This window comes from Mesocricetus auratus, unplaced genomic scaffold, assembly GCF_017639785.1.
Source record: "Mesocricetus auratus isolate SY011 unplaced genomic scaffold, BCM_Maur_2.0 Super-Scaffold_100019, whole genome shotgun sequence".
NCBI classification, from domain to species: domain Eukaryota; kingdom Metazoa; phylum Chordata; class Mammalia; order Rodentia; family Cricetidae; genus Mesocricetus; species Mesocricetus auratus.
Genome location: NW_024429200.1, coordinates 25141597 through 25156305, shown reverse-complemented (window position 1 = coordinate 25156305; position 14709 = coordinate 25141597). Strand labels below are relative to the sequence as shown.

Below are 14709 nucleotides of genomic sequence, written 5' to 3'. Positions count from 1 at the left end.
AGAAAAGGCTGAAATCTCCTCGGAGATGTTTACTTGAAACTCTCACAAGGGTAAAGTTGGAGAAACTCTGCCTCCAGAAGAGAAGTAACTACATGGCTCCAATATTAAAATTAGTGTCAAAAATAATGGTGGAAAATAAGCAGTGTTGAATCGTGACTCAAAGGACTCTCACAGCCGTGACTGCACTCTGCTGCTCTTTCTGTTGTCCCTGTCACACTTTCTCTGCTGCTAAGAGACAGCATTAAATAGCAGTATGCACTGTCCACCCCAGGTCTCTTTAGACACTCTGCTTAGGACTTGATAAAAGCTTGAGATATCCCTCAGCTCATTGTCAGTTCTTTTGAATACTACAAAACCAGAAAGGTTTTGGAAAGCTATTATTATAATAGATATTATACCTGCAACCAAGCCTGGAATTTGGACCAAACCTGTCAATTCAGTGCGATCATTTCTTATGTGGTAGTAACCTGCAGGTATAAATCAGGAGAGAACAGAAAGCATTGATCAAGAAGGCAAAATCAGACGTTGCCTACCCTCATTTATTATGATCGGAACAGAACTATAATGTGAATATGCTTTTGCACTGATTATACAAATAGTGGCATTTTTTTTAAAGTGCTGAGGCAGGGAGGTCAGACTCTCTTTGTCTGAATATCTGAAACTAACAATACAGGGCCCCATGAGCTAGTATATAGTGTATACTCTAACACAGACATGATGATTTCCACTGTAAATCTCATCTACAGGTTGGGACTACATTTTCCATCTCACATTTATTAAAGAATTAGACTGACATCATGCTGAAAACCTTTTCAATCACCCACACATAATTGGGATGTTTAATTAAGTGATGCACTTAATGTGCAAACCCAACACTTCCAGAAATGCTGCTATTAAACTAGGTTGTAATAAGGCAGGATGCTTTTGACAAACAATTTTTGTGTTCATTTTTGTGACTTCTTCATTCACTTTTTAGATTAATTTGAAGACAGACATGGTCTTTGCAGGGTGTTTTTCCTAAAAACTTTCTGATCCCTTCAAAGAAGAACAGGAAGAATTTGCAAATACCTTTTTTGTATATGTGCTTTTAAATAGCCTAAAGTTATCACCTACCTGTTAGAGAATAATGTCTATAGCTGCCCTTTTAACATTTGACTCATTTCAAGACAATTTTAGATTTTTTCTACTCCCTCTTCAGTGTACTTAACTATATCTTGGTTTCCAGTTATCTAGTACTTAATGGTATGCAGATCAAAGAATTAAGATTTTGCTTAAATTATCTGATGACAAAATAAAGATAAATAGGACTCCATGTTTGGTATGTCACTATAGGTTTTAGACCTGCCAATATAATAAGCACAAGTTGAGAGAAAAAGAGAAATCTCCCCAGATATGTGGGCTGTTTACTTTCCTTTACTCTTACAGAGTAATAACATCAGTATTTACTGGAATGCCTACAGAAGTATGCCAATCAGACTTTGTTTTGCTTCTTTGTCACAAAGTGTCTAAGAACTCCCTTGTCATCTCTACCACACATCTAGATACTAGTCATTTGTATGTTTGCTCACATAAACTTTTATAGCTACTAGAAAATATGGTGGTCAATTTAACAAATCTGGAAAATTCCTCAAGCATTAGCCATAGCTATGTGTGAATCCAGAACTTTTCTGTCTGATACTACTTTTTCCTGAATGTTAATGAATAGTATAGAAGCAAGATTTTTACACACACTCAAGGAATCACTCTTCTTTTGTTTCAGTGAATTCCTAGGTAGCTTCTTTTGGCAAAATACATAATTCTATAGTAACTGAACATAATAAGACAAAAACTGTGTCACTTTAATCATAGAAATGGAGACATTTTGAATTTTGAAAATTATATATATATTGCATAAGGATACTAAGAAGTACAAATATAAAGTAAAATAGTCACAATTTTTTGTTTGTTGCTTAGCTGGTTGGTTGGTTTCTGTGTGTGTGTGTGTGTGGTTTGGATTTAGATGATAGTATCAGCTTTCGTTAAATATTAGAAATCCTTCAGATATGTTTTCCTACCTCTGTTATGAACTTTGTGATGTATTTTGTACATATTCAGGAAAGTAGAAATTTCAATTAGTTGTATGTTAGTTGACATAAACGTTTAATATTTTTTATCTGTTTTAGATGGTAGTTTTTCAGAGAAGGTCAGAGTCTGATTAAAATGTAAACAAATCATATGTATATGAGTTATGCTTGTATAACTTCAGCATAGTTATGATGTGGCAGATACATTTGTGTCATAGCCATCTAAAAGGTACTCCCAAATCATTAGAGGCGTGAAGATTAAATTTCATTTTTCTGCATAGAGGACTGACTAATAAGATTTGGAATTGTAGAGACAGCAGACAGTGTACTTTGACTAAATACTAAGTCAGTCATAACAGCATGGAACTACCAAGACCTATGCCATGTAGCAGCAGGAACCTATAAGTTTTGGAACACTGTAGCATATCTCCATTTGTAAAATTGTCCTAGATAGTTCATTTGTGAGCATGGCACACACAAAGTACTTTTCCTTGGAAAGATAGACATGAAAATGAAAAAAGATACTGAACAGTAACGAAGGACTGTCAGGAAAGAAAGACAGTCAAGGGTGTCATAAGATGGTCAACTTGTGATAAACTTTGATGACCCCCCCCCAATCTGCCATGTGGAGTGGATGAGGGATGGGATGCGGGTGACACGGGTGGATAGGAGGGAGAAGGAACTGGGATTGATGTGTAAAATAAGATTGTTTCTCATTTTAAAAAATTTTATAAGAAAAAAAGAAAGAAATGGTCACCTTCATGGGATGTGCATATTTATACAAAAATAGCTGTGAGTAGACATGTGTTCCATACCGATAACAATATTCTCCCTCCTTCCTTCCTTCCTTCCTTCCTTCCTTCCTTCCTTCCTTCCTCCTTCCTGCTTTGTTTTCCTTCTCTCTTTTGTTGTCTTCCATATAATATATCTACACTGGCACTCCTGAAATGAATCTGTACCATGTCTTTCTCTGCCCCTGAGTTGCTAATTTCCCCATCTCTGGAAGAGTCTATAAGGTGAATGATATTGCAGGACATATATATATATATATTTTTAAAAAGGAATAAGTGAAGCAAGGCAGTGGTGATACACACCTTTAATCCCAGCACTTGGAGGCAGAGGCAGGCAGAAATCTCTAAATTCAAAGCCAGCCTGGTGTACAAAGCAAGTTCCAGAACAGGTCCCAAAGCTACATGGAGCAACCCTGTGTTGAAAAACAAAACAAAACAAAACAGCAGCAAAAAGGAACAAGTAATTAAACTGACAGCTTTTTTAACTTTAAATAACCAAGCACTCAGAAACACATCATGCAGTTTGTTGCTCTTTTTTATAGAGGCAGGGTCTGGTTATGGTTTGGAGCGCCTGATCTTCCTTTCTTAGTCTCCAATCAACTGCACTCATTCAGGCTGTACTTAACTTTGAAAAATGACAATCAATAATCCATATGTATGCACACATAGAGTTTTAATTCAGAAATATTTTTAAAATCACTGAATTATTTTGGGCCATTGCTTTTCTCACATATTACAAAATTAAATCAGTTCTTCTGCATTTCATACAATAATGGATAAATGAGAGAGACGGTTATTTTTTATTGTTAAAAATATATTTTTGTTTGTTTTGTAGATTCAACCCGGAATCTTTTCTTCCCCTTTATTTCCACTTAACTTTTTCGTTAAATATCTCTCATTTTTGATTTTCAAGTGGTAGAAAAGCTTGAAGCACATTAAAAACTACCATTAGAATAACTTGCGAACTGTGCCTGTTAGTCTTTTTCTGTTTTCCAAGACAGGTTGCCCCATAAACATGTTCTGAAGTGATTTTTTTATAAAAATTCTAGTTTTTCTTTACAATAAAAGTGTATTTATTTGGTTGTTTGTCTTGCTGGGAGACAATGTGAACGTTTTCTCAAAGGTTGCAGGCTTGACCAGTGGTCAGGTAATTTGATGGTATGCTGACTGGGGCAGAGTAAGGACTTGGTAGAGCAACAGTCACTGCAGTGAGCATGCAGCTCTGAGTCCCAGCTTTTCCTGAGTTTCTCTGCTGTCCCACTCCTTTTACTCCGGAAATATTTTCTTTCTCTCAAATGTTCTCCCCAATGCTTTTCCTTATAATCTATTTTCTTCTCTTCCTTCTCTCCCCAACTCTCTTTCTCTGCCTTCCATATAACACCTTACCTCCTTTATCCTAAGAAACTTTTAGAAAAAAAAAGGAAAGGAGAAGAAAGTTCAAACAAAATGTTTTCTAATACCTACTTGTGAGTAAATACATACCAAGTTTGTCTTTCTGAGTCTGGCTTACCTCACTCAGGATGTTTTATTTTTGCTTAGTTATTTTTTTCTAGTTCCATCCTTTTGCCTGCAAATTTCAAGTTGTCATTGTTTTTTTTTTTACCTCTGAATAATACTCCATTGTGTGAATGTACCACATTTTCTTTATCCATTCTTCGGGTGAGGAGCGTCTAAGTTGTTTCCAGGTTCTGGCTATTATGAATAATGCTGCTATGTACATAGTTGAGCCAATGTCTTGGTGGCATGAATGTGAATCCTTTGGGTACATTCCCAAGATTGGTATTGCTGGGTCATGAGGAAGAAATCCACAGCATAGAACTCCTGGAGTCCAGTCAAAATGAGAGAGGAGGGATTATATGAGCAAAGGGGTCAAGATTGTGATGGGGAAACCAACAAAGATAACTGACCCAAGCTAGAGGGAGCTCACTGACGCTGGACTAACTATTGGGACCACTGTCAGTGGGACCAGGATTTATCCCTAGTGCATGAACTGACTTTTTGGAGCCTATTCCCTATGTAGGGATACCTTGCTCAGTCTAGATACCGGGCAGAAAGGCTTGGTCCTTCCTCAACTTGATATCCCAGACTTTGTTGACTCCTCATGGGAGGCTTTACCCTTCCTAAGAAGTGGATGGGCACTTCAGTGGGGGGAAGGTGAGCGGGATAGGAGGAGGGAAGGGAGAGGAACTCTGGTATATAAAACGTTAAGAACTTTTAAATACATACAAAATTTTTAATGTGTTTGTTTTCTTATAAATCTAATGAAAATCTTTTAGTAACCTTTAGATATCTGGACTTTCTAGTATAACTTTAGCTGCTTGTAATAAGAAAATATTTAAAGAAGAAAATAGATTGTCAGTATTAATATTCTTTTAGTGAACTAGTCTTCTCAGGTATTTTCATCCATATTCATACATATCCAAAAAACTCCTAAATAAGTTACTACACATACTTATATATTTGTATCTGTTGATATGTGAAATTTGTATTCATTTAATTTACATTTATTTAACGTGTGTGTGTGTGTGTGATGGCACAGATGGGTAGGTCAGAGGACAACTTGTGGGAGTTGGTTCTTTTTTTCTATTATTTGGGTTCTGAACAAACTCTAGTAGTTGGGCTGGGAGACTAGAAACTTTACCTACTCAGCAATTCACTCAGTATATATATTTTTAAGTAGTATAAACGTGCATATAATTTTGAATGGTTATTATGTTATATAAGTATATTCTATGTATATGCTTTGTACAATTGTAAATATCAGTTATTTGTAAGCCTAATTTTCATTGTTTCACTTTTGTTTTAAAGATATGCTTAAAAGATTTGAAAGGGCTTCAGTTACAGCAATGAGACACTTAAAAGATGCTCAGTGATGAGCTTCTGAGAATGTTGCCATGAAATTATTTATTTTCTGCTGTATTACTTCAAGTTCCAACTCCTTTGTGCAAGTACATTTGAAATACCAAACTTGAAGTGGGAGCCTGGTGAAACCTGCTGCCTCTTGAAAACTATTTTTAAAATAATACAAAGGCATATGCTTTTGGGTTGTTGGTGCTAAATAACTTCAAAAACAATGTCACACAGTTGTGCAAAGCTCAGCAAGCACTGGATTCTGACAGCTCTCCTCTCTCTCTCTCTCTCTCTCTCTCTCTCTCTCTCTCTCTCTCCTCCCTCTCTCTCTCTCTGTTTCTCCATGCAAGGTGCCTGTGTCAGTGGCCATGATGACGCCCCAGGTGATAACCCCTCAGCAGATGCAGCAGATTCTTCAGCAGCAGGTCCTGTCTCCTCAGCAGCTCCAAGCCCTCCTCCAGCAGCAGCAGGCAGTGATGCTCCAGCAGGTAATGTATGTTACCTGCTCTGGCGGCGCTCTCAAGGGTCCACACTCTGCCGGCAGTGCAGTGGGCTAATTGGATAGTGTTCTCCACTTACAGAAGGAACTTAGGAGTGTGTTAGAACAGAAGTGTCACACTAGAATTGCAGAGCTACAGAAGAGCATTTAAGTCACCCAGTCCCTTTGAAAGCACTCAAGTCTAGAACAAGAGCAGAGAGAGAATGAGGTTGAAAACAGAAGAATCAGTATTTGATTATTCAGGTTCTTGGGTATGTTTACTACTAGAATTGCCAAGGAGTATACCAAGATACAACAGAGTTGTTGTTTTTTAAATACCCAATACTTTAGCATCCCCTTAAGTTCCAATAAAGAGGAAAAAGGCCACTTTTCAGAGAGCACATGCCAAAAAGCAGCACTCCAAGCTTTCTTTTCCATGGTATAGTCATTACTTAGGATAAGAGGAATCTGCTTATTAGAATAAAATTAGATGGATAAAGAGCAGGTTCTTGATGTCTTTGTGAAAATACAATGAGTCTACTGTGAAGCATATTGAAGGCTTGACTATGTATCAATAGATTCAGAGTGCTATACTTGCTTCCCATAATAAAGAAAATGTGTTATGCCAGAAGTCTTAGTTACTTTGCTATCACTTCTGATTGTGCCTACAAGTTCCATAGATTCCTAGCATGATATTGTGTTTAAACTTCTGATAGATTAAACCGTTTTCACCCTACTTTGGTGGCATTTATGCTTGGTCCTTCTAAGGGGAGGAGCACAGCCTGTTCTTAAGTGATCATAGGACTTCAGATATAGTCATTTAGAGTATTCGCTTTGGTTCTGGCCTTTAGAATACAGATTTTTTATACCCTTTTGTTTAGGATTGTTTGGATTCTGGATTGGAAATTTTCAGAGCTGCCTTGGGAAAAAAAGTATGTAGAGCTGTCTCTTTAAATCCAATGCAATTTTGGGGTGGGGTTGGGTGGGGTAAATCTTAATGGCTACTCTACCATGTGTCAGGCTAGAAGAGTTTAGGACATTTGTAATACATGAAACTTTTGCCTTTATTTATTAAAGTCAAAATGGTTTATTCAGCAACAACTACAAGAGTTTTACAAGAAACAGCAAGAACAGTTACATCTTCAGCTTTTGCAGCAGCAGCAACAGCAGCAGCAGCAACAGCAGCAGCAGCAGCAACAGCAACAGCAGCAGCAGCAGCAGCAACAGCAGCAGCAGCAGCAGCAGCAACAGCAGCAGCATCCTGGAAAGCAAGCGAAAGAGGTAGGATCTAGTTGTCTCGTTGATGCTTGAGAGCATGGGGTTGAGAGGCAAGGATCGTCTCAGATCTCCCAATAACAAGGCTCTTGCTGTCAAAGATGCAGCGCTCTGTATTTTTACTGAGCTTAACAACAGTGAGACTCTAGTGCTCTCCTTTCTTGCAGCAGGGGACTTGAGAGTCACAACCCATTGTTGGTTGTCGTCTAATGTTCACTAACGAACCACAGCGCACAAAGGGCGAGCTGTGGGGTGGACAAAGTACTGATTATCTTGTATTCACTGAGAATCCAAGTTGGTGAGGGGAGGGACCTTATTTTTCTCAGTGGTGCAGCTCAGAGAACCTGCATGCAAATTTAGCCCATGGTTGGGGGCAGGGAGACCGAGAGAAAACTGGTTGAGCACAGATTTCAAAGTCACAGACCCCTGATTAATGAACTGCTAGGGTAGGTTTGGAGTGGCGAGCAGAAAGTTGCCGTTTGATATGCTCATAAATCAAACTGACAAGCTGGCTTCTCAGGCCTAGCTTGCACTTGTCAGCAAACTGCATCAAATATAAACATAATACAAACAAAACATGTTGAAGTAGTTAAATTGATCAGCAGGTATCAGGGCTGTTGTCTTCAAGCTGCCCATTATGCAAACGTACAGGAAACAGTTTTGACCTCCTGAGGTTTTGTTTCTGTTTGGATTTGTGAATAGAATTTCAGACAGCCATCAACTACAGAATAGAAATTGCTCCCTTATTTCTCAGAGGCTTTGGGCAATCCACATGACTTGCTCCATTATGCAGTCTGTTTTCCAGTGAGCGCATCAGAAGTTTCTCTTTTCCCCAAACTAAAAAGGAAAGGTCTTGCACACAGCTTGTCTTCCTCTGAAGTGTGACTGCCATCTCCTACCCTCCGGAGTCCAAAGAACTCTGGTTTGTCTTATAATGCCTCGTAAAACTGGAAGTTAGACTTTTCTTTATAATAAGGGTGCTTCTTCTTTTTTTTTTTTTTGTCTTGCACATAATTCCTCCTTTAATGTATTCAAAAAAGGAAACAGGATGAGAGAGAGAGACAGAGACAGATAGAGACAAAAACAGAGAGACAAAGGGAGAGACAGAGAGAGAGAGAGAGAGAGAGAGAGAGAGAGAGAGAGAGAGAGAGCGCTGATATGCCTATCCTGTACCTGTAATTCCATCCAAATCTACTAGTAGATTGCTAGAGACCACATCTGTGGACATCCACACAGCAAACTTATTAAGTTGGGCAAAAGTGACAGTATTGTGGAAGTTGATCATTTCCATAAAGTCATTCCTTTTGTCTAAATAAACTACTAGTCATCTGTGATGAACTGGTTTCTAAGTATCCGAATCTTAGATTCTGTCTCTAAACCTTGCTCAGTACCGTTAGTGCAAGTTCCTTGGTTCCGTGATGCTGTTTACCTTCCAAGAAGCAGGCAGCTGAATACCTGGAAGCTGCTCACATCCTGCTTCTGAACTTTGACTCTGGGAGGATCAAGGTCACATCTGGGCAAGGACAGGTGCATGCGTCTCTGTGTATGAGAGCAGCTGGTGCGTACCTTGTTCTCTGCTGTTGATGGGGTCGGGTTTTCTCATACCCACAGCAGCAACAGCAGCAGCAGCAGCAGCAGCAGCAGTTGGCCGCCCAGCAGCTTGTCTTCCAGCAGCAGCTTCTCCAAATGCAGCAACTGCAGCAGCAGCAACACCTGCTCAGCCTTCAGCGTCAAGGCCTCATCTCCATCCCACCAGGCCAAGCAGCCCTTCCAGTCCAGTCGCTGCCTCAAGGTATAGAGGACATGCTGCCCATAGCTCCATTCCCCCTCTTGCGCTTTCTACCTTTTCATGCTCTTCTGATGGGTTTGCCTTTATATGTTTCATGGCCCTTTTCCTTAGCTGCTCTTAATAGTCTTTCTTTATTCCGTATCTTTGGGGTCTTGATTATTATGTAGAGATATACCTCATACCTTGATGTATTTTGGCTTATGTCCTTCAAGTTGATAGCTGAACAAGCATTACTGCTAGGATGATCACACGACAACACACTTGCTATAGTCTCAGAAATTCATCCACACATTGCTTCCAAGTGGACAGTAAAACTACCTCACATATTTTGTTAAATATTAAGTGTAAGTCAGTTTTATGGACAAGAATAATGCATAAGGAAATACAATTCGAGCACCATTGAATATACAGGAGGACCTGCAGGGAAATGGGTGGCTTAGGAAGGGATGCATTACTTCATTTACCGTGAGCTGATAGTGAGTTTTGGTGGACAGCTGATGAAAACACAGGTTCTTAACCTTGGCACCGAAATCACAGAGAATAGACAAGCTCTGTGCATCTATAGAGCAATTGCAGGCTCTATGGTGTGGGAAGGACAATCTATGTCATGAGATTGCAGTAATACCATTTGCCAAAATTCCCTGTTCAGACAATGTAAACTAGAGTTTTAAATGCTATTGACCATATTCTAATGTGGTTTTCTACATAAGCAACTTATGAGTGTATTCTAATGTAGTTATATACATATACTATTCTCAACCTTGGGGAAAGAGTTTAAGGAAGAAAGATAAAAAATAGGTAAAACTCACAATTAAGGTAAAAGTCAAGTGTCATTAATCTTTATAAATGGATGTCCTAACGTGCAGTTGGATGTTGTTGTGACAAGGTAAATTTACATAAGTGAACTGTAATTCAAGTTCATTGTATCTGTCGCAGAGAAGTATTTGTGTTTGTCACACATTTTACTGTCTCTGTAGGATTTTATAGGTTTAGTGGCCAATAAAATTAATAATATTACAATGTACATTTTCTTTTATTGATCAAATTACAATTCCTTTGTTGTAGATAGATAGATGTACAGATAGATAGATAGATAGATAGATAGATAGATAGATAGATAGCTGTTTATAATTTCAGCATGACAGACTTTGGTGTCTACAGGACAAACATTGTGAGGGACAACTATGATATAGTGCTACTATGCTAGCAACCTAAAATCGGAGTGAGAAAAAAGTAAAGAAGCAATTGTTGGATAGTATAAGCCCCAACTCACCTGTCTTAGCTACTCTTTACAACAGGTAAAATAATTTTAATACTTTCATTATCAGTTTTTTGGTTTACCTTGCACTGAGCTTTTGGTTTGTTGATTGATCAGCCATGAATAGTAATCACATAAAAACCAAATGGGATTTCTGTACAATGATGGATGATGTTCTCATTATGTCTTCAAAAATATGGCTTTTATTTATCTCCATGATTTAATGCAACTTTCTCTGGCTATTTTAAATTATAACTTCTGAAACTATAATAAAATGTATATAAATATCAGAAATAACTATAATTTTGGCAGAATAGATGTGTACAACTTTTTCTCTAAAGTTATATATTTCATTATATATTTCAACAAGAGCTCTTTTAAATTTTAAACAATTATGTCATAAATAGTATTACAATACTAAATATTAATATAAAGTAGGTACTAAATTAACATTACTGAATATGTACATAGTTTGTATGTAGACAGAGTGACTGAAATCAAATAAAAATAATGAACTTGTGAATTGATCTCAAGTATACTAAATATCATGCTATTTAACATATGAGCAGTATGTATATGAATGAACAATTTCATTTAGCAGTGTTGTATAATGAACTAATATCATGTCTACTTGTTAGCAAGAAGAAATTGTCTGGTTACTCTCCATTTTGATAGCTTTTTAACATCAGGTAAAATTTACCTTCAGAACACAATATATTCACAGAATGACTTTAACTTTATTTAAAATTTCATTTTTCTTACATTTAGTATCTTGTAGTTAACTGTATTCCAAAAGAACATTAAATAGAGAACGGCAGAAAGAGTTAATAAATTCTAAATTGTTCAGCATCAGAAGTGGTATGATGAAATTTTACACCAACTTATTTCACCCTACTGGAATGTCAACCATAGCTTAGTCAAGTGTATCTATGTAGTGTCCATATCTATGCCACCCATCGTTCATTTACTTACCCCTCCTCAGTATCAGATGTGTTGTGAGATCCTAGTACTTGTGCTTTAACACCCCTATTTTAATTATTAATGACCCTAACACATGAGAGAATTGTTGCTGGTGATTCAGACATGCCAAGGGGAAACTGCAACTTGTCTCTGATCAGTAAGAAATCTGAAATTTGTCCTGAAAAGTTGTAAAAATCATATTGTAATGTTGCTAAGGTTTACTATGAAAATAAATGTTATGTCTATGAAACTCTGATAGGTAGTTTTCCTATCACAGTGCATGCAGCAAAACTTGCCACAATAATGAATGAGAAGTGCTTGGTTAAGGTGGGAAATGCACCAATTTATAGGTTTTGGTAGTATCCACAATTTCAAACATGCATTGGGAGTCTTGAAATGTATTCCTACTGCATATGGACAGAAAGGTATGGTGAGCGTTTTATTTCACTTTACTTCGCTTATTTTATAATATGTACCTTATTTAAAATGTAAGATTTCAATCAACAATTTGAATAAACAAATATAATATAGTGGATTTTAGACAGCATTATTTTGAATAAATACCTGGTAGAACCAGCTATGCTTACAGAAAATGGGTTGTTGGGTAACAAAGTCAATGAAATCTTTTGAAATAAAAAGTAATAATGGCTTTATGCTGAGATAGCAATGTGATAGAGATAGTATTTGGCTCAATAATCAGTCAAAGTTAGCTATTTGATCTGACTGTTTCACAACTCCTGGATCTTTTGCTAATACACTTCTATGTTATTTTCAGGTCATGATCAAATGTAACCAAAGTTTAAATATAAGAGCAATAGAAAAAGCATAAACAATATACACCATGCAGAATTATTATTCAAATAATAAAATGATTTTTATTTGGAGATTAATATGCCAAAATTCTTTCAATAAATTAAATTACTTTAAATAATCTTGTATTTATTCCAGAACACACTTGGCCATAATAGCCAACACCCTTAATTCAAGCACCCATGAAGCAGAGGCATGTTTATCGATGTGAGTTCAAATTAGTCTAGAACACAGGGAATTTTACACCAGCACAGCGTAGTCTATCTCAAGAAAACATAGGGAATTTTACACCAGCACAGCGTAGTCTATCTCAAGAAAACAAAAAGGTATAAATGAAAATTGTTTGCAATTCTTTTTTTATCATTTTTATTTTAATTTTAAATAGCTTGTTTTACATGTCAATCCCAGTTCTCTCTCCCTCCCCTCTTCCCGCACTCCCCTTCCCCCCTCCCTCCCACCCTATTGCCAAATTCTTCCACATAGGGGATATCTAGAGTCTGTCATTTCACTCTTGGTAGGGTCCAGGCACTCCCCTAAGAGTCCAGGCTGAGAGAGCATCTCTCTTTGTGCTATAGGCACATGAAGACAGTTTGTATACCAGGGATAGACACTGATCCACAGCTCAGGGCCCCATAGGTTGTCCAGGCCTTCTCACTGACACTCACATTCGGGGGGTCCACATCAGTCCCATGCTGGCCTCCCCACTGTCGGTCTGGGTCCAAGAGCTCTCCCCTGTTCAGATCAGCTGTCTCTGCTGGTTTTGCCAGCCCATTCTTTGCCAATTTGCTCATCACTCCTCTCTCTCTGTCACTGGGTTCCTTGGGTTCAGTTCAGTGATTAACTGTGTGTTTGCCTCTGCTTCCATCAGTCACTGGATGAAGGCTCCCGGATGGTTATAGACAGCAAGTTCATTATCAGGAATGGGCATTCGAGGTGGTCCCTCCACTATTGCTTAGCTTGCCAATTGGTGTTATCCCTTTAGATCACTCGAGGTCACTCTGGTGCCTGATCTGTCTTCGATCCTATGATTCCCTCTTCCCCCTATTCTACCCCCACCCCCTCAACTTCCTTTTCCCCCATGACCAACTCCCTTCCTCTTTACCCCCTCTATTCTTCCCAGGTCCCACTCCCCCCCACCCCTCGCCGTGTTCCCCATCCATTCAGAGGATCTTGTCTCCATCCTCTTCTCTTGGGTACTATGCATATATGCATATCTTTTAGGTTCTTTCCTGTTTCCCAGACGCTCTATCTGTGGAAGTGCAGACTGGCACTATCCTGATCCATATCTAAAATCCATATATGAGTGAGTACATACCATGTTTGTCTTTTTGCGACTGGGTTACCTCACTCAGGATGGTTTCTTCCAGTGCTATCCATTTCCCTGCGAATTTCAAGATTCCATTGTTTTTTTCTGCTGAGTAATACTCCATTGTGTAAATGTACCACATTTTCTCTATCCACTCTTCAGTTGAGGGGCATCTAGGTTGCTTCCAGGTTCTGGCTATTACAAACAATGCTGCTATGAACATAGTGGAGCAGATGCCCTTGTTGTATGAACCTGCCTCATTTGGATAAATGCCTAAGAGTGGAATTGCTGGGTCTAGTGGTAGATTAATTCCCATTTTCCTGAGGAATTTCCATACTGATTTCCAAAGAGGCTGTATGAGTCAGCATTCCCACCAGCAGTGGAGGAGTGTTCCTCTCTCTCCACATCCTCTCCAGCATAAATTGTCTTCGGTGTTTTTGATTTTAGCCATTCTGACAGGAGTAAGATGGTATCTCAGAGTTGTTTTCATTTGCATTTCCCTGATGGCTAAGGATGTTGAGCACTTTCTTAAGTGTCTCTTGGCCATTTTAGCCTCCTCTATTGAGAATTCTCTATTTAGTTCTGTACCCCACCTTTCAAGTGGATCCTTTGGTGTTTTGGAGACTTGTTTCTTGAGTTCTTTGTAAATTTTGGAGATTAGCCCTCTGTCAGATGTAGGGTTAGTGAATATCTTTTCCCATTCTGTGGCCTGCCTTTTTGTCTTTTTGACTGTGTCCTTTGCCTTACAGTAGCTTTTTAGTTTCAGAAGGTCCCATTTGTTAATTGTCGATCTCAGTACCTGTGCCACTGGTGTTATGTTTAGGAAGTGGTCTCCTGTACCAACTCGTTGAAGAGTATCTCCCACTTTCTCTTCTAAAAGTTTCAGTGTGGCTGGATGTATGTTGAGATCTTTGATCCATTTGGACTTAAGTTTTGTACAAGGCGATAAACATGGATCTATCTGCAGTCTTCTGCATACCAGTACCCAGTTATGCCAGCACCATTTGTTGAAGATGCTTTCTTTTTTCCACTGTACAGTTTTAGCTTCTTTGTCAAAAATCAGGTGTTCATAGGTGTGTGGGTTAAAATTAGGGCTTTTGATTCCATTGGTCTACCTGCCTATTTTTGT

The 14709-nt window shown here is 38.3% G+C and overlaps 1 protein-coding gene across 4 annotated transcripts in view; it reads left to right on the top strand.

The window, feature by feature from the left end:
* The window catches only part of Foxp2 (forkhead box P2), a 517858-nt gene that overhangs the window by 450383 nt on the left and 52766 nt on the right, over window positions 1-14709 (top strand). For 3 of the 4 annotated variants that reach the window (XM_040728635.1, XM_040728636.1, XM_040728637.1), the window contains 4 exons: window positions 6055-6192; window positions 7064-7114; window positions 7278-7463; window positions 9069-9249. In XM_040728635.1, coding sequence (XP_040584569.1) covers window positions 6055-6192; window positions 7064-7114; window positions 7278-7463; window positions 9069-9249 — 556 coding nt within the window. The remainder of the gene's footprint in view (window positions 1-6054; window positions 6193-7063; window positions 7115-7277; window positions 7464-9068; window positions 9250-14709) is intronic. The other variant, XM_021233497.2, reaches the window with a different exon arrangement.